The 20,856-nt window shown below is 43.1% G+C and overlaps 1 protein-coding gene across 1 annotated transcript in view; it reads left to right on the forward strand.

Moving 5' to 3' along the window:
* DCC (DCC netrin 1 receptor) overlaps positions 1–20,856 on the forward strand; it is an 844,139-nt gene that overhangs the window by 508,852 nt on the left and 314,431 nt on the right. The window contains exon 8 of the mRNA XM_078677748.1: positions 4,743–4,899. Coding sequence (XP_078533874.1) covers positions 4,743–4,899 — 157 coding nt within the window. The remainder of the gene's footprint in view (positions 1–4,742; positions 4,900–20,856) is intronic.

Consider the following 20,856-nt stretch of genomic DNA (forward strand, 5'->3'; position numbering starts at 1 on the left):
GCATACTCATAAAGGCAATTAGGTGTACATAAAAGACTACACTTGTAGTACTACTTCCCATACTCATAAATCCTTTTGTGAATCGGACCAATAGTGATTTTAGTAGACCAGGCTGTAGTAGAAGTTTGACCCAATCGATAAAGCTACATTCTCGATGCATATTTTCGGGAGCTCTAGTTTATTAGGCCATAGAAATCTTCACAATATGTTTGAAATCGGTTCCATTGCCACATATTGGTTTGGCTTGGAGAACACACTAACCAGGGCTGCACGGGCATTTTCCGGTGGGCCGGAAGCGTGGGGGCTGGTTTTCAAGCGGTGGGCGCCGGTTTTGTTACTGGGCGGCCGTTCTGCAGCTGTGCTGCAATATTACCCCACTGTAACAAAAGCGGCAGCAGTGCTAAAGGGGAAGCAGTGCTGCATCTCGCTAGAACCCGCCTCCTGCCCCCCACCAAGGGCTAGGAGGGCAGAATTGCCAGGGCTGGTTTGTGTTCTCAGTCCGGCCCTGACACTGACTGAACTTCCTGGGTTGAAAATGTCTCACACATGAAGGTGCTGCCTAGGGACAAAACAGGTTACAAGGTCTACACGCCACTGCAACCCATTCTCATACGCTGTTCCTTATATGATGTTCTTTGCAAGCCAATGCCTTTGATTCGTCACAGTTCAGAGATGAGTCTGATGAAGGCTCAGAGATTGAGAGCCAGACCAAAGGGAGCCCTCAGATAGCTTTTGATCTAGGCATGGTGTGGTACCCCCAAATCTTAATGATCCAGCTCAGACTGAATCCGAACCTCTATAAAAGTGTTGTAGCACTTCCTAATATTCAGCTGATAGTGTGCACTTGTTTATCATCCCGAGTGACATAACACAGAATGATGGTGGCCCATGCAGAATGGATGAGGCCATGATGGACCACAAAGTGTCCCATATCTCACAGATATTCATTGGGCTCGGGCTGAATGGGGCCCCCTTGAATGGCTGGGGAGGCGGCTTGATTGGGAGCCCCACTGCGCCACAGGGTCTGCAGGGCCTTTTTGTTACCCCCGATCATCCCCTTATGCTAATGAACTGAAGTGGAAGCAGTCACTTATTTTTCAAACAAGGCTTCTGAATGTTGGATGACTGTGTTTCCTAATAAATATTGACAAATAGGATCTTGCTTTTGTCATTTGTTAAATAATGTTAGATTTATATAACGTTACGACTTATATTGGCAAGATGAAGGCCAGCTATATATTAATGTATAAAACCATAACATCTTAAAAGCCTGTACTTTCTTTTTCACATTATAATGAAAGATGCAAGGAAAACAATATTTGTAAACTAAGCATGTCTGATTCTATAAAATGCAGGTGTATATGACTGTGGTTTGAGTGTGGCTTACATTTGGTGTGGCATTACATCTCCCTAACGCGTTTGTATATATTTTATACTGTTTGTCAGCCTTCGTCATCTTACTGCACATTTCAGTGCAGGTGAACTATATTGGTTAACACTGGGTGTTATACGCTGACCTCAATGTGGGTTTATCCCAGACCAGAGGTTGAAGAGTTAGTACTAGGGTGTCAGAGAAACTAAAACAATGGGGTAGCAATGGAATCCTACGGGTTCCCTTGCACTTTGCCTTATGCCTTCTGGTTCATCACAGTGGATTTCCTTTTAATGATCACAGATGGTTGAAATCCCTGTAAATACTCGTAGAAAAAGTCCTCCTGAAGCCCAAAAATAATGGCAAACCTTGGCACAGATGAACACAGATTAAATATTTGGCCCTCAATGCCAGGCACTTGCTAAATATTTAACTGATGCTCTTCCTAAAATGTATTTGGTTGCCGAATAGCATTAAAACCTTGTATACATTCGGTTTCCATCTTGCAAAGCACAGCGTTCTCTTCTTGTAGATAATGTCAACATTGGGGGAGGAGCAGGGAGGGTTGGGAGAGAAATAGGACCATCCACTGCCTAATATCTGATGCAGATTAGATATTTTTGCATCTCAATGAACACATTAAAACACCCTTCATATTCTGCTTCGGTAGCAAAGGTCACAGACTGCTAATGAGCCTGGAGCGCCCTGGATTTCTGCTGAGAAAGACTGCTGGGAGCTAAAAGGAAAATGAGGATCCCTGATTACTGTTGGAAGTGAATTGAGGCGCAGTAGGACACTTATCAGAAAAATTACTTTTCCAGAAAGCATAAAAGCAGTTGTTTGTTTACGGTAGCATTTGGCGGCTTGACCATTATCTGGCCTGTTGTTAAAACCTGTCCACTCTAAGTGTGACGAATTAATAACGTTTTATGCTTCTCTAGAATGCGTTTCCCCACGTTAGGTTTACACTTTGCATAAAAACAGGGCTGTAGTTATGGGATTAAAAAGGTGCATGGGAGAGTCTGCATGGGTGGGTTGGAAGCATCATAGGGAAACCAAGGTGGGTAACTTACAAAAACTCCTAGCCTACATATGTGTACGTAAAAATTCCCAAAGAACGCAATGCATAAAGTTCTATTTCGGGACATAGGTGTCTCACTGCAGACATTGGGCCTTATTTACAAGATGTTGCCTTAGGGCAGCGCCACAGGCCTTCATGTAGTGCTGCCCTACGGCAAAAGAAAAGGACGTAAATCCATTGTATCTATCAGATACGGATCATTCCTGTCTTTTTACCCTGCTCTGGTGCACAATGGGCTGCCATGTGCCCATGGAGCAAGGGTGCCTGCTTTGCAGGGATGATTGTTTCTGTTTAGGAAGGGATATCCTCCTGCAATCACAAGAAGCCTTTCATCTTTCTATGTGTGCTGCAGAATGTAGCACACATAGAAACAGGAAAATCGAAGAGAAATAAAGGTATTTCTCCTTGTTGCACCTCCATTATGCCCCCCCCCGCACCCCCAGAGAGGCATATATTTTTGGTGCTTCCTCAAAGTTATGATACCTCGTAAATCTGGGTTAGTGCCAATAAGACATGGGTGATGCAGGGATCACACATATTAGCACCCATTGCATGCCCTTTTAACACGGAAAACTGTGTTAAAGGGAACAATATTTACAAGGCCGCATTAAGCCAGTGACTTAGTGCTGCTTGGTATACATGGAGCAGGCCTTCTGCGTCACTGTGTCATTGCAAAAAGTGTAAATTGTGACGTCATTGAAAATGAGGCCCCTTAGAGGTGACTTACTAATGAGTTTTTCGACCTGTGTGGTGAGGGTGAAAGGATGCCTTGCCATGATTCCCACGTGACCTTCAGATCAATGCATTTGTCAGCAGTGATCGATTAACTCGCTGAGCCATATGCGTCCTGCTATGACATACAGTTCTACATAGTGGCATCTTGAATCAGTGTATCTTCACTGTTTATTTGTGTGGTAAAGGCTAGTTCCCACTATCATGCAAAGACTGTATGCATCAATCATGCAAACCGAGATGTAAGCACAGTTGTCCTTTCACTTAGAAGCAACGCCTGCTTGAGCATGGAGAAGCAAGAGGTGTACTCTTCGGCTTGTGGAAGTTCTCTACTAAGAGACCCTCTGTCCCACCCTCCTACCCTCCTCCTCCCAGAGCTCACAGAGGGCCTTCACACCCCAGCAGGTGTAGGAAAGACGAAAATTGGTGGTCTAAACATGGGTGGAGGGTGACCTCATAGTGCTGTCAACTCACTGTGCCTTCACCATTTGTGCGTTTACGTTATAGGGCTTTCAAGTAGCATCGCCATCAATTCATAGCGCTGTGCCCATATTAGCATCCAATGTACCACTAGGCAAATGATGTGGCTGCACTCGTATGTGACATTTATGAAGGATGGAACCCCACAGTGGCTTTTAAGGATCTGCGCATGCAAATGTGGCTTTGTTCCATTACTACCCTATGCACAGTATAAAACATAAGTTTGCATTCCACGGCTCATTGTATTCATCAGTAATAGAATATATTGGGCCTGCAATGCTGGCAGGGACCTCTCTGTCCACTTGTGCACGCCCTGCAGCAACCAGGCTGTAGCTCAGAACTGCTCTAGGGGAAAGAGATGTTAGTAGGGTGCAGATGTCACACCACCCTCTGAATGGGTGATATCCTAACATGTGTTCTTGCCACACACCTGGTCATGCCTGAAGGGGATAAGTATTAAGCATGTATGTGTGCGCACACAGCTATAAGGTAAGCGTAACACCTTTTCCGTAAGAACAATGACTTTATTAGTGAATGCATAAATTGTGCTTTTCCTTCGAACGTGCACTAACAAAGATTAGTTAAAAAATCTTTTGTGACTCGGCCCCTTTGGTACGGTTTACAGTTTCCCCCTAACTCTATCGAAATTCTGCATTTCCAAATAGACCAACCTATTCTCAAGGGTGAATTGAGAATCATGGCTGGCCGTCTTGGAAAAAAATGGAATTGAAAAAAATCTAATTGTTATTGAGTAACTTTTTTTCTCCAGCACACCAAGAAAAATATGAAATATATCTTATTGACTTCACTATGGTATCAATGGTTCCTTTCAATTTCGTTTCAATCAGCAGTGTACCCCAATATGTATTCTTAAGAGAGTGCTAGTAATGATGCGTTTGGTTACACATACATTTTAATTTCAATGCTGTTCTCTTTTTATTTGCTTATTCCTGCCTGTCGCCATGTCCACCTTGCCCAATGTTTCCACCATAGCCATATTTCCTTCCCTGCCGCCCACTAGCCTGGATACCCTTGTGCCGTCCACCTCTCTGATGTACTCCTCTCCTTGTCCTCCAGCTCTCCCAAGCTCCAGTGTCCTTCCCTCTGCTCCCCGAGATGTGGTCCCTGTCTTGGTCTCCAGTCGGTTTGTACGTCTCAGCTGGCGGCCGCCTGCGGAAACCAAAGGAAACATTCAGGCGTACACCGTCTTCTTCACCAGAGAAGGTGCCAACAGGTAGGTCTGCGAAGGCATGCTCTGTCCAGTGTGATTGATGCACCCCTTTAAATATACTCTAACTGTCATTAAGTTCATTTGCATAGCAATTGTCACTGAGCTAATTTGCATAGCAACTGTCACTGAGCTCATTTGCATATCACGGCGCTGACAAAACAAATCATCTTCTTGAGCAATGGCAGCCAATCCCATATCAGATCCAACTATGACGTAACCATGATTCAGATGAGAAACTCAGGACTGGACTTAGGAACCAAAAGCAGCACTGGCAAAAAGGCTCAAATCAGCCCGCCCACTTCTTCATCTCATGCTATCGCTCTCTCGCCATCCCTCAATCCTCTCTCTCCCGTCTTCTCCCTCTCTGAAAACTTTTTCTCTAACATCTCCTCTCCCTCTCTCTTTAATGATGAGGATGTTTACCCCTGCTTGATGCAATTAATCTCTGGGAACTGGAGAAAGTGGCAAAGACACCAGAGCGCCCCCTGGGCTTTCAAAACTGTTCTGCATGGACTCCATACCACTGGAAAAATACATGGTGGAATAAAAGCCAAAGCAACAAGATGATGGATGAAGTGCTGAAACATTTCAACCACTCAGCCCGTTAAGAGTTTTAGGTATAATTCATCATGCTTTTGCCCACTATGTCACCCTAGTTTGGACCCAGCCATATGCAAATCACCCTAGTTTGGACCCAGCCATATGCAAATCAGTCTTGACCCTGCTCCTCATGAGAACAGTCCAGCTCGAACTGCGAGGCCAGGTCCTCCCTGCACCAGAAACAAGCATCCTGGGGCCGGTTTCAGGGAAATAGCCCTCCCCAGCGATGCTAGCTTGAATCCTCTATTTGCACTCACTGTATTACAATGGTGCACAAAATGTGCTAAGAAGAACATGCTTTTTTTTCTTTACAAGAAAGTCGTAATTGGTGTTTAGATTTAAACTGAAGTGACACGTTGATGTCAAATCGTAGTTTTCATGGCGCAGAGCAACTGTTTTACTTATTGATTGTGGAACTTGTTAAGTCTGTAAAATGAGTCTCACTTCAACATGAGACTTGCCTGCGAAAGTGTCATCTTTTTATGAATTGGAGACAGAAGAAATTAAATTCAGCTTTAAATAGCAACTACAAAATATGAATGCGCTTTTCAGTTTAGTGAAAATAAGTTAGTTTTGGTAAAAAGTCCAAAAAAAGGGGGTTGCAAGTCAATTAGATGCTGTGCACCATTATCTCACATTCGATGTATGAGCTTGTATGACATTACCTGAAGTCTTGACTCATATTTTTTAGGAGCACGACCTTAGGGCTAGTTTAGACACATGTCTGTTTTAGTTTTCCTTTTTCCCTCACACTTTTCACTGTGATGACCTATTGAGTGAAGCTCTTGATTACCGAGTAAAGCACTTCGTATAGTCATTAAATGTGTTTGTTGAAGGATTATTTATGTTAAGGCATTTATTGTTTTCTTTGTATATTATCCAAGTGTTATTCCCAGGAACCACTGTCTTATTGCCACCATTTGCACGTAGCGTGTTATCGAGCTTACCAGCTTTGCCCATGTCAACTAGTCTAGTTTGTGTGGTTCATGGTACAAGGGTCTATCTATCTCTGTTTTTCTGAGTTACAGGTATACTCAGAGACTTAATCAGAGTCACGACACTGTTGTCTTATTTCGTTTGTAGTTTTACTGGTTGTTTTATTTAAAAATGAGAAATATAATTTATTTCATGACAAAATATTGACTCGTGTATTTGGAGTATTATTGAGAGGCCGGAGAATAAAGACCATCAGAGACAGATTTGGATTCAAAGATAAACAATGTATCCAAGGTTAACCAAAGCACGTCTGAGATTCTTTTCGAATCATGTGGTGTTATGTGGAGTGTTCATACTGACTACATAAACAAAGCTAATTTCTGAGTGAATTATTGCTACTCATTTCTACTCACTTGAATAATAAGTGCTGGCATTTTAACACAGTAAAGAATAAAGTGAACTACTTATCCTCGATAGGGAGCAACATGAGATACCTGTTCTTAAACAGGAGACCAGCTTTAAGTGTTTGAAATTGAAACAATATCTGTTTGTACCAGAGTGCCAATATTTCTAGCTCAGTGTATTGCAATGTAATGAATGCCCATAAATTACTAAAACCCAATTGGCATCCAAGCATTAGTGCGCATATCCCATTAAAATAATTATGGACAACATTCATGTTCTTGGAGATTGTTACGATGAGCAATATTTAAATATGACTAGATGCATAGGGAAATGCCAAAAAAGTAAATACCACTAAACTGGGAAACATGCTTACAATGCAGGAAATAACTACTGTTATTTGCCTCACATGTATGATATTTGAAAGTGTAGAACAAAAGCTTGATCATGTGGTGATAATTGCAGCCTTTACCTGCATGTAGGTGTTAAGAATGTGTGGGTAGGTGTTAATAGCATTATTGTTTGTTTGCTGCTCTCACCAATTGTCATTTGACGTCATAATCTGACCTGACATTCAGATTTCAAATGCCCAAATGCACAGACGACATCCGCACCCTCCTCGACCAAGGACATACCGCGGATCTGATCCTACTCGACCTCTCTGAATCATTTGAAACCGTCTCCCACCACACACTCACCGCCAGACTCCACAATCCAACATATGAGGAACCGCCCTCAATTGGCTCCGCTCCATCCTCACCGGCCAAAGCCAAAGAATCAGACTACCACCCTTCCTCTCCGAACCCACGGAAATCAACAGGGGAGTACCCCAAGGATCATCAGTCAGCCCCACGCTATTCAACATCTACATGGCCCCTCTCGCCGCCATCGTCAAACAGCATGGACTCAGCATAGTATCCTACGCCGACGACACCCAGCTCATCCCCTCCCTCACAAAGAACTCCATCACCACCAGACTCATTTGCCAGGAAAGAATAAAGGATGTTGCATCCTGGATGAGCAGCCGCTGCCTGAAGCTCAACTCAGAGAAGACAGAGGTTCTCGGACCCTCCCCCTCAGCTTGGGACAACACCTGGTGGCCCACAGCCCTCAGCAGCCCACTCACCCCCACACACCACACCTGAAACCTCAGCATCGCACTCAACTCCTCCCTCTCCATGACCCGACAGGTCAACGATGTCGCCTCCAACTGCTTCAACACCCTCCTCATCCTCCGAAAGACCTTCAAATGGATCCCCCCGAATCAAGAAAGACCATCACCCACACACTCATAACCAGCAGACTAGACTGCAGTAGCGCCCTCTATGTCGGGATCAACAAGTCTCTGCTCCGCAAACTCCAGACCATACAGAAGACCGCAGCTAGACTCATCCTCAGCATCCCTCAACATGAACACATCACCCAACACCTTCGAAACCTCCACTGGCTCCCCGTTGAGAAGACATTAACTTTCAAGATGCTCACCCATGCCTCCACAACACCGACCCCATTACCTCAATAAAAGAATCTCCTTCCACGTACCCAAGAGAAACCTCCGATCCGCCGACCTCACCCTTCCCAACACCCTGCGCATCAACAGGTGGAAGAGCCTTCTCCTACATCGCAGCCAAGACCTGGAACGAGCTCCCGATTGACATCAGGCGCGCCCCCTCTCTGAACTTCTTCAGGAAAACACTCAAGACCTGGCTCTTCCACTGAACGGAGCAGCTCACCCCCCTTTCCCCCCTCCCCCCTCCAACGCCTCAGCGCCTTGTGACCCTCAAGGGTAAGTAGCGCACTTTAAAATCCCCCGATTGATTGATTGGTAGGATGGTAAGTTAACAGCTGTTAATGCCCTAAACAGAAGGGAATTTAGCTACCCTATTCTGGGGATTGGCCAAATACTGACACGTGGTCCTTTCATTAAGTGTATAAATACAAACATTTATGAATGAGGACATTACCCACAGATCTTTGCCTGCGGTCTGTGCCTTTATTAGCTCAGTAAACATATGACTCAAGGACAATAGTCCAAGAGGGCCAGTAGAGGTGTGGCAGCGAGGCTGGGCTGTGAACAACTGTTATTACCTTTATCTCCCATTTCTGATGGCATTTATAGTTGGTATCTTCCTTCTCCCTGGTTTTGTACCTCCACGTTTGGCTTGGGTCCACAACGGGAGATCATTGAGCAGCTGGTAATGCCCGCTGAAGAGGGCATCAGAGCTTAATTCTATGCTAGGGAGGCATATTCTGGCATAAAAAAAAACAAGCAGTGTGCCTTTGGTATTGCATGTCCTGGAATTTCTCCCCATCAATTAATTAGAAACATCAGAATTGCCATGTGAAAGTAGAGGCAATTCAAAGGAAAAGTGCTTTTAGGTAGTACAAATTTCAATGTAGCAACTACATATCTCAGGTTAAATAACTGCATTTCTTTATGCACCGCAAATGTTCCCATGCTGAGAGGAAATGTGGGATTCATAGCTGGCTAGCAATTTCAAGATTTTCAAAGAGAAGGGGTTTTAGTCGATTTCATATTTCAGTTTCCTCCTGCCCTAGTGCATCGAATCTTTGAAGAGATACTTTTCATCTTCAAACCCATGGCAGAAAATGCTTCGCAAGATGTCATGTAAAGCACTCAGCCGAAAGTGGTACTTTCGCAGTGCTTAAGAGAAACTGTAATGTTCTTTCTTTGTAGATGTGCCATGAAAAAGAAAATCTATAAGTACTTGATTGTGTCCCCACCCACAAAGTGTTTGCCTGTCAGTGTACACCTCCTTACTGTACACTATATGTTATTTCCTAAGAATTAGTGAACTCTGCAAACAGCAAAAAGTTGCTCAATACATTTGAAAACGTTAAGCAGCACTAATGAATGATGATCTTGTAATTATCCCAGATATATGATATTACATTATAGCAAGTGAACATGGGATCATTCAAATTGAACATTTGATGTTTGTTTCCCATTTCCGGTCTCCCCTTTGCCACTGTTAAAAATAATGTCCCTCTCAAGAGGGTTCAACACGTTTAGCATAATGCCTCTAGTTTTCCCTTCAAACCAATGACTTTTGCATTTCCTAAATAGCGACTCCTTAGAAATCGCTATTTAGGAAAAGCAAAATAGTATATACAAAAATAAAGACTCCTTAGTAGCGAGTAGGAATCGCTACTAGGAAATCGCAATTTAGGTCATTCCATACCATTGGTTCCTGTGGGCCGAAGGGCCCATAGGTACGAATGGTTTTGCATTTCCTAATTTGTGATTTCCTAATTGGAGTTCGCAAATTAGGAAATGCTAAAGCAAGGGTGATATTCGGCTTTAGGCCCCTCTTGCTGTACCCCAAAAAAAGTGCTTTACAGCGGACAAATGCCCTAGGGGCATGTGTGCACTTGGTTACCATCGACTTTGAGTCAATGTTAATAGCATTTTCTAAATGCCCAATTCGCATTAAGGCAATGCTTTGAACATGTGCAGTGGAAATCACAAATAGGAAATTCCTATTTGCGATTTCATATTTGGGTGTCGTAAAATGGGATTCCTACTGGGAAGAAATCGCATTTTGTGATTCTGAAATGGGGGTTTACATGGCAAAAGGCTATTTAGCATTTCTTAACGGTCCGAAATAGCAATTCGACCTGTTAAGAAACACTAAATAATTTTCTACATATGATCTGGCCCTAAGTGCTTACTTTCTTAACATCTCGTTGTGTAGACAGGAATAGATATCACCTATATGCAAAACGTATAGCAAAGTATGACTTGTAGAAAGCTTCAGCAATCTATCAGGGATAAGAAGCCCTGTTTCAAGTCAGTAAATAACCAGGCAGAAATATTCTCACTTTGGGTAATAGCATCCTACACTACAGTACTACCATGGCTTATTTTGAGCTAGCACTTTTCGGAGTCTTCCTTTATTTTAGAAAATCCCCCACATTGTAGGGATGTCTTTAACAAATCGGTTCTGCCCCCTGTCACATGTATACACGCTTTAAAACCTAGTTAGCGCTATAGAACCTGGAAAAAATAATTTCATAGACATAAAAGAAACTAACCCATAGTTCATGTTTCCTTTTACAAAGAAATAGCGGCGTGGAACCACAAATTGAGGTCGAATGGCTGCTGGGACTAACATATGAAAGGAAGGTTCCATATGACCCTTTACAGTGACAACTAAAACCATCCTATTCAAAACCCTGAAAGATACTAAACATCTCAGGAAAGAGTTGATGCTGAATACTCTTATCTCAAGCAGAGACTCAGAGTTAAAATGAGGCTCTGAACACTGACAATACAGGCTCCTCACTGTTCCCTTTTGAAAGAGACTTTGGAGCATTTCAGATGAATATTGCAGGGTGTTAAAATGAGATCACACCGTCCCTATCTACCTATGACATGAGCCAGGAATAACATTAATTAGCTACTTCCAAGTGGGCGAAGTATGGTTTTGTGTTTTGCTGTGAAAAGCCTAGTATAAAAATAGCACACGACAAGAAGTTTTTGGACAAACCTTTACTTTGGGCTTTCTGTTATATTTAGTTCGAAAGTAGAAAGGAGAAATCACACTTTGGTGTTTTAATGGAGACAGTCATGGGCGGAAGTTGACTTGGCAATGCTGTCAAAGTTTGGATTTCCGAAAGTAAAGTAATACATTATATACTAGTCTGCCACAAGGCTATGTCACAAAATCAACCATTTTGTATGCTTTTGGACGGATCGAGAGCTTCTAATTTTGGCTCTCCAACGATGCAAACGTCTGTACCACAACTGCAACGCATCTTCTTCCCCATCACACAGACACTTTGCATGAGTGTAGCTTGCATGGTTTCTCACACACTTCTTCTCACACATCCTTTGCAAATTCACAGCCTTCATTTTCTGCCTATGGAGGGGGGAGTAATGTGGGCAGCCCTTCATCAACACACTTAACACCATCAATGCAATAGTTCATTGTGGTATTTAACCATCTGGACTTTTATAGGGCCATTACCAGTTGTCTCAAAGCTCTTTAAGCCATCACAAGACCTTGGCCGTTAGACTTCCGGGGGTTATCCCCGCAGTTATCGTTTGGAGTGCATGTACCCACATCTCAAGTAGACTGTTGAGTGCATGGGACTCTTTTGCTAACTTGTCAACGTGCAGAGAAATTGTTCAAACAAAATGGTTGGTCTGAAGCCTACCACCTTAATTCTACTGTTTTAATTTCTGCTTCTGAATTAGGATATTTTACTTAATGGGACCTTCAAATTCGTTTCCATCAGTCGAAAAAAAAGCTGAATCTAGCAGGTGTCATTTTTTACCATAATCAAGTTTATCAGATGGTTACAATTTGTGAGATGTACCCCTTATTACAGTGAATCAAGATTCCACACCACCTCACCTATGTATCTGCAACATAGGGCAAGCAGTGATAAAGGGACCCACATAGGCATGGGGGGGGATAAGAGAGGTATCCCTTAGTTCACAAATTATACCTGAACCTTCCAGTGATGATACACTTAAATACAAGTAATGCAAGTGGAGGGGGCAACAATTTAAAGGAACTATGACAATAATTCCCTAACACCCTTGTCCTCTTTTGAGAACAGAATTGACCCATCAACATAATTCATTGAGTTTCGCAGTGTCCTTATACCCCCCCCCCCCATCAATACCATGTTCCAGATAAAACTAACAAATATTGAAGATGTGAGGGGGACGAAGAGCAGATTTCGAATAAATACAATTAAATGATCATAATAATATATAGTACCATCAACCTCATAAAAAACAATGTATTTGCTGACCAGCAAAAAAGCTGGAGACACTTAACAAGGGAGGACTGGAATAAAAATGTTTTAAGGATATTCAGTGCAAATTAATCGGTCCTATGATCACTGAAGTATTTAAAGAGAAATAAAGTGAGCATATTGGGCATGGTGGATGTGTCTTTAAATGTATGTTTGCCACTCTATGTATTTTGTGCAGTAATGCTTTCTGATGGGTTTTGCCTAGGTAAGGTTATTGAACGATTCAGGCAGTGTCTCAAAGTAATTTATTTCTCTGCATATATCATAATTTTGTTTTGCCATTTTTTTTAGCACTTTTCTCACATTTGGGTATCTGTGTACCCTCTTAATGACCTTGAACTGGTAATTTTATTTTCCCTTTCTTCTGTGACATTTTATCTCCTTGACACTACATTTACAAGCTTGGTCAAATGTATCTGTTTTTCAAGCTTATAAGCAAGTATTACATTGTTAAGTCGTCTATGGTCACTGGCAACCTTTTTAAAATGTAAATATCTCAAAACGTGAAAGCAATTACACCAAATTGCTTTGAGAACACTTTCACGCAAAGTTTTTTTTTAAAATCTCTTCAGCATTTTATTCTGTAGCAGAGAGCTACATGTCTAATGAGGTAAAATGTGAAATGCATCTTTATCTTTCTTACACCCCACTTAACTTTGTTACTCCTACACAATTCGGAAATGCCAAATAAGGCATACATAAGCTTTTTCACTATTGGTAGGATTGTGCCCAATGTCACACACTGTTGGACCTGGCTATTTATTTGGCAGGGCCGCCCTCGAATTTTTGCCTTCCTTCTCCCACTTTTTTTCAAATACATTTATTTTAATGGTCATATAAGGCAGTCGGCAGTAACCACTTCAGAGCAATCAAGGGTAGCCACAGTATACAAAATGCATGACTCATGGCACCACAGTTGGGCCATATTTCTTCCCCCATCCCCAGTGGCACCCTCGTTATCATAACTCAAACTTGTAGAACCGCTTGGCCTCGTAGAGTGGGCCACACATGGACTTCCCCGATAGACATCCCACCGGCCCCAGATTTTTTCTCATTTCTTGGGACAACCTCTACTTTCATATATAACTTTCTCAGCCACCATGCACCAGTCCATATCTTTCTCCCAATCTCAGAGAGTTGATGTGGCGGACGGTTCCCACAAACGGGCAATTTTGTGTTTGGCTATAATCATCTCCATGGTCACGTAGGCCTTCTCTTTGCTGGTTAGGTCAGTAGCTTCCCATATATTTAAAAGACACCATCTGAGCAATGGCAGCAGCTCCACCCAGGTACCTCAAGCATACAGTGTATCCCAGGAACCTCTCACTGATGGCCATTCCCATATTATGCGATAGAATGTACTGTTCCCACCACACTGTCTGTGACAACCAGAGTCAGTCCCCCTGCCCATCTTGATTAGGGTATTGCAGGAGAAGTAGGAACTATGTAGTATCCTTAGCTGCAGCAATCTAACCCTTTGGCGATATGGCCACCTCTTGGGATGGCCACCAGAAGAGCTCGTCTAATTTGCAGGTACCAAAATGTTTAAGTAACTGCCAGGTCATAGTCTTGCTACACAGTTTGATGAAAGAAACCACTCAGCCCGTGACCATAGGTCACCCACTTTGGAGATACCTATGAGGTCCCATCTATCGAATCCGGGACATCTGCTCAGTGTACCCAGCTTCTTTGTGTCCATAGTGGCATAGCCTGTGGTACCTTATTTTGCCACCTCAGCTTTCAATGTACAATGTGCCAAAGCTGAACTGTGTGTTTCATTGGTCCAATGAGATGGAGGTGTCTAGGGTTAGTATTAGTATATGGTGCTACTTTCATATCCCCCTGGGCATAGGACATATCTATCCATTCGATTTGCAGGTTTGTTTTGAGGTCAGTGCACCAATTAATTAATAACTGCCAGTTGTGTGGCTAAGTAATATTTACAGATGTCAGGCAATGCTATCTCAAAATCATACCACCCCTGTATAATTTCTTGGTGGCTATCTGCGGGGTTTCCCATCCCACAGTAGAGCTTTTCGCTCGCCTTCTATTGCCCCAAAATAGGACTCTGGGACCAGGAATGACGTGTTTTGCAAAGTGTATATAAACCGGGGAGGGCCATAATTTTGAATAGGGCTGCTCGCCCAAGTAAGGAGAGTGGCAGTGGCCTCCAGTGGCGAACCTCTCGCTGCAATCGCATCAGTGGCGCCTGTGGGTGCAAAAACAATTTGGGTTTGTCGTAAAATATATATAACAAGATAGTGGAACCCCTCCATCACTACCTCTGCTTCACACTCTTGTTGCAGGGCAGGAGCTTGCCTGTACAGTACATAAATCGTAGACTTGGACCAATTAATAGTGTACCTGGAATATTTCCCAAAATTCGTGAATATATTCAGTATTCTACCTATGGAGGAATGCAGTGCTGCTTCATAAAGGAGCACATCGCCCGCATATAAGGATATTCTATCTCCTCCCACTTTTTGCTGACTTGATTTTTGCTTGCCTTAGGACTATGCGCACTTTACCACTGCTAACCAGAACTAAAGTGCTTGTGCTGTTTCAATAAACATGTTAGAATTGGCTTACACCCAATTTGCATATTTGATTTACTTTTAGGGCCTAGTAAAAAGCACTACATTTGTCCCGGCCTTGCAAAATAAATGCTGCTATGGGTCTGCAGCACGATTGTGTCACACACTTAAGTAGACCTTGAAACATGTCTCAGGCTTGTCATTGCAGAGCCTGCATGTGGTGTTTTAAGCTGCCCTTTTGACCTGGCAAGGTAAACCCAAACCTCCTTTTTATTAGACCTAAATCCCCCCTACGGTAGGCCCTGGCATCCCGGAGTACAGAGTGAAGTTTATTTGAAAAAAAATGGTCATGTGCATTTAAGTTTTGCATGTCCTTGCAGCGAAAAACTCTCAAATTCGTTTTTCACAACTACAAGGCCTACCTCTCTCATAGGATAATATCTTTTCATTGTAAATTTGGATTTTAAATACAATTTTGAAAATGCCACTTTTAAAAAGTTGTCATTTTCCTGCCTTAGCCACCTAGTGCTTGTAGCCTTTCTAAGGGTCACATGTTTGGGTGTAGTTGAGTGTTGGCCTTTTTGTATTTCTGCTGAACAGCCACATAAAATAGAGAGCTTAGGTGTGCCTGGTTGCTCCATCACTGGCTGTATATAGTAGGGAGGAGCTGGATCCAGCCCCTCTTACAGTTGAATAGGCTGTGTCCTGCCTCCACACAGAGGGCTGCATAACATTGTAGATGGTCTGGAGCCATGACAGGGAAGGCAGAATGTCTGGGGACTTCAGAGGGAACTTCTAGAAGTTTCCCCCTCCTTCCAGAGGAAGGGTACAAGGTATAAATATTGAACCTCAGACACCAGCTCTTCAGGACTATTCTAGACCTGTGGATACTCTAACAGGAAGAAGGACTGTTGTGCTACTGAAAGCACGGCCATTTTGCTGGATTGCTTATCTGAAGGACTGTGACCCGCTGCCTGCTGCCCTTTTGCCTGGGTGAGAAGAACTGGACCTGTAACACTTGAACCCAGACCCCCAGAGTGACTCCCAGGATTAGTTGGCTGGCCTACTGACCTCCAGGACAGAAGCTCTAATAACCTTACATCTGCACCTGCACCCTGCAATCTGTGAATCTACCCTACCAAGTGGTGCCACCCCAGTCCTAGGCCCTTGGAAGTGGGCCAAAGGAGCTTACCTGCCTTTGTGGATCCAGCTGAACTGTCACATTTTGTGAGATGCCAACATCCACAGACTAAATCCTCTGCACCAAGGTCACTACTCTGGGAGCGGCCCATTCTGTGTTGAACATTTTGTGTTGGAGGCTTTCCTGCTACTAGTGCCCCATGCCTCTAGTTCCTTCCCCTTGGAAGCCCCTGGGGATAGTGTGGTTGTACAATATCTGTAAATTCCCAATTACCATAATTAATTTTCTTATAAGTCCATAGTAAAGTGCACTACATGTGCCCAGGGACTGTATGTTAAATGCTACTAGTGGGCCACCCACTTAAGTTGCCCTTTAAACTGGGCTCACACCTGCAATTACCGAGCCTGTGCAGTTTTAAACTGCTATTTCGACCTGAAAAAATAACCCTTTTGCCAATCCTAAAATTTCCTTTTTAATACATATGTCATTTTACATGCCCTGATAGTGAAACACTCTTACATTCATTTTTCACTACTGCATGGCCTACATTCCCATAGGATAAAATTGGATAAAATTGGGATTACTGTATTACATTTCATAACTGAAATTTCCAATTGGGAAGACGTAACTGATTCAAGTTTGGTGTCTCTAGAATCCTATTTGTAAATCATAACTTATGGTGATGTCAGGTTTTAAATTTCAATTCCAAAAATTAAACTTTTAGAAAGTTGACATTTTGCACTTTAGTCTTTTGGTACCTTCAGCTCGCCTCTGGTCACCTAACTGAGTATAGTTTGCAGTTTGGTTTGTGTATTCCTCCTATTCAGCCACACATAATTGGTGCTTAGGTGTGTCTCAATTTGCCATCTCTGGAAGAATGAGAGGGAGGAGCTAGGCACATCCACACTTACACCAGAGTAGGCTGGATTCTGTCCCCACACAACCACTGCATACCTCCTGTAAGTAGTCTGAAGTCAAGGCAGGGGTTGCAGGGATCTGTGCACTTCAACTGCATGTCTTTGAAGTCTCCCCCACTGCAAAGTCACCACTGGGTATAAAAACTGAACCAGACACCACCAATTCAATACACTTCTGGATCTGTGGATACTCTGACAGCACTGCTATGCTGCTGAAAGACTGCTACTCTGCTGGACTGCACTCTGCTGAACTCCTGCTTTGTTGTGCAGAACTGTTGCCTACTGCCCTCTTGCCTGGGTGAGAAGGACTGGACCTAACTCTCTTGACCCCAGAACCCATAGTGAATCACATATGAGGAGCAAGATGTAAATATAGAAACCATAAAACTACTCAAGAAACTTGGAGGAAAATTATAAAGAAAAGAAATTAAAGCTTCAAGGGATCAGAAACACTCTGGGAGCCCCACCAGTGTCTTCAATATCAGACAGCCCACAGGCAACAGCACTCCAGGACGTTTGATCTGAAGTGGACTTGCTACATTGGGTTCAAGTGAACCGGCAACATTTATTTGAAAGGAACCAGCTGTGTTATTTGAAAGGATTGTCCTAGACATGTGATCACCAGCATCAATATTTTCTGCAGGTCTGAACTGAGAAATTGCGCTATGTTATTTAAAGAACACTCATTTCTAAATGTGTAAGCTGGCATTGCTTTGTGTGAGCACAGGAAACAACAGTGATTGATACTACAAGGTGTACTACAAGGACACTTGAATTCAATTTTTTAGTTTGTGGCTTCTGGATTTGCACTTTTATTTCTTTTGCCTTTGGATTGCTGGCTGTGGTCATGTAGGGAGTTCCACACGTGACCTGGGGTTACAGCAGCATTTTATGAAATAGCCCAACATTCCTGTGCATGCTCGGACTTATCGCTTGCATTGTTGTGTGCCGGGATACTTCACGACCACCTTGTAGATTCCTGCAGCATGTTGGAGGTCACACAGCGGTTCCCTGGTATCTTTTGAAAGGCATGCACCATTCCATCTAGACATTCCTCCATTCTATGTGACATTGCTGATTAGGAGTTTGTTCTCTATAACCTGTGTTTGGTCAGCTCTTTCTAGTGATGGAAAAACCAGCAGCTCATTGGACCGAGCAACGAACATTGCGATTGGCAGCACACGGAAGAACCAGGAAGAAGAACCATGGTCCTCAGCATGGTCCAGTTTTCAGCATCAAGGAGCAATTTTGATCATTTGAGCACATCCCATTAAAATGCTTCTGGAAGTTAGTACATCCTAATACTGGCTTCGTTTTCTGCCTTAGACATAACAAGAATGGTATGACATGAGAACTCGAGAACCCACCCTCTTTGCACACCGGGTCATTCTGGGCTCATTGCATTCGAGGCTAGGGAGTTTTGCTTCACCCTTATCGACTTAAAGAAGGAGACTTCTAGACTGCTTCTCTGTTGTTGAGAGTAATTTCGGGTGAGAGGTCACTCACCTGGGCTTTTGGATCTTATCATTGAAATTGGTGTAATGCCAGACTTTGTATATGTCAGTATGTGTCTGCCCTAGTATTTTCATTTATGTCTTGCTTAATTTACTGTATGTGCCTGAGAGTTTGTGGATTTTATTCTTTAGTGGTTGGTGAATTGAGTGCCTAAGAGTATTTCATTTTTCCCATGCTTATTTTCTTGGCTGAATCGACTAAGTGTATTTAATTTTGCTCATGCTGAATTTCTTATAGTAATAGTATTTCTTCTGCTTTTCTGGATTGCACTGTGTTGAGGCTTGTTAATTGCGCCCAAACATTTACTTAATGATGCTTGTGACAGGGCATATGAGTTGCGCCTAAACATTTACTAAGAGTTTGTGATAGGGCATGTTGTGTGCCTAAACGGTTTGCTTAAAGAAGCTTGTGATGGGGCATTTTAGCTGTGCCTAAACATTTTTCTTAAAGTTGCTTGTGATGGGCCATATGTGTTGTGCCTTAACCTTTGCTTGAAGATGCTTGTGTTGGGCCATTTGAGCTGGGCCTTAACATTTATTTAAATTTTGCTGAGAAGCTTGTGATGGGGCATGTGTGTTTTGCGCCTAAACATTTACTAGCAGTTGCTTGTGATAGAGCATGTTAGTTTGCGCCTAAACGTTTTGCCTAAAGTTGCTTGTGATGGGGCATTATAATGGCGCCTAAATATTTTCCTAAATTTGTTTTTGCTAGGGCATTTCATTTGCGCCTAAACATTTTAGTTAACGTTGTTTGTGATGGGCCATATGTGTTGTGCCTAAACCTTTGCTTGAAGTTGCTTGTGTGGGGCCATTTGAGCTGGGCCTTAACATTTATGTACATTTTGCTGAGCAGCTTGTGATGGGGCATGTTAGTTTGTGTCTTGTGTTGTGATTATTAATGTGTCTCCTGTAGTAGGGCTGTTTGACCATTTATCACTCCCATCTTTGGTCCCTTTATTTAATGAATTTTGAGATTGAACGTCTGCTTCCATCTGATGTTCTTGTGTTATGGATGATGCGTATTTCCATCGCTCTTGTTTTGTTTTTCTAATCTTTTCCTAAAGGAAGGGAGTTGTGTGGTATCTTAATTTGTTGGCAATCATCCTCTGCTTGGTTACCAGTTCCCTGCTGCTCTGTCAGTGTGATTGTGATGTAACAGAAGGCTGTTGAGTGCCTGGTTCGACTGAGTCAGTTGGTGTGAGTGGACTGAGCAGCAAGGAGGCTGCCCCTTAGGGGCTATGCATTCACCATCTTATCTACCTGTAACCTAGTATTTTGCAATAAATCTTCCTTGTATTTTATACATTACTGGCTCTATGACTACATGTTTAAAAGTGCCTATCTTCCGTTATTAAACAATGCATTGCTGCTGTTTGGTGAATTGGACCCAATTGCAGAAGACTAACACGCCTTAGCAAACCGCATCTTGGGTCTAACGCATCACCTTTGGAAACATCCCCCGTGCAATGCTTTCTCTGGTGCAAGTCCTCACATCTCTAGTCAACGGGAGCCTTGATGATGATACGGAAACTTCGCATCGCAGCTTCATGGCTCATCAAAATTGATGCATTGCCCCAGCTGCACATTCGATCCCAAACACCGGACTTCACATCACAAGCCCCATTGATGCGATCCTTGACGTCAATGCAACAGGACCTTGCACCACAGCCTTGCTGTCTCTCAGAACCGAAGCATTACCTCAGCTGCGTGATGCATCTTTTAGCCGACTCCAGGCACGGCCGGTGACGGGCGTGCCACCGGGCGATGACGTGGGGCGGGGGAGGGGCAGGGTGGGGGGTTGTAAAATGCGGGCAAGAAACGATTTAAGGCAAGTACAGAAAAAAAGAAATAAAACAAAAACATTTTTTTCCGGTACTTACCATAAATCGTCTGTTTCACGCATTTTACAACCCCCCACCCAGCCCCTCCCACGCCCCCACGTCACCACCAGGTGGCACGCCCGTCACGGGCTGTGCCTGGCAGACTTATACTCCATTACGGTCAACCTGAAATTGCGCGTTGTCCTTGTCCAGCGTAACCAGATATCCCCAAAAGAGCTTTGTGCTTTTTGACACTATTCCTCAGAATAAACTTTTAAATTCAATAACTCGAGTTCTACTGATTGG

Source organism: Lissotriton helveticus, chromosome 2_1 (genome assembly GCF_964261635.1).
Source record: "Lissotriton helveticus chromosome 2_1, aLisHel1.1, whole genome shotgun sequence".
In the NCBI taxonomy this organism is placed as follows: Eukaryota; Metazoa; Chordata; class Amphibia; order Caudata; family Salamandridae; genus Lissotriton; species Lissotriton helveticus.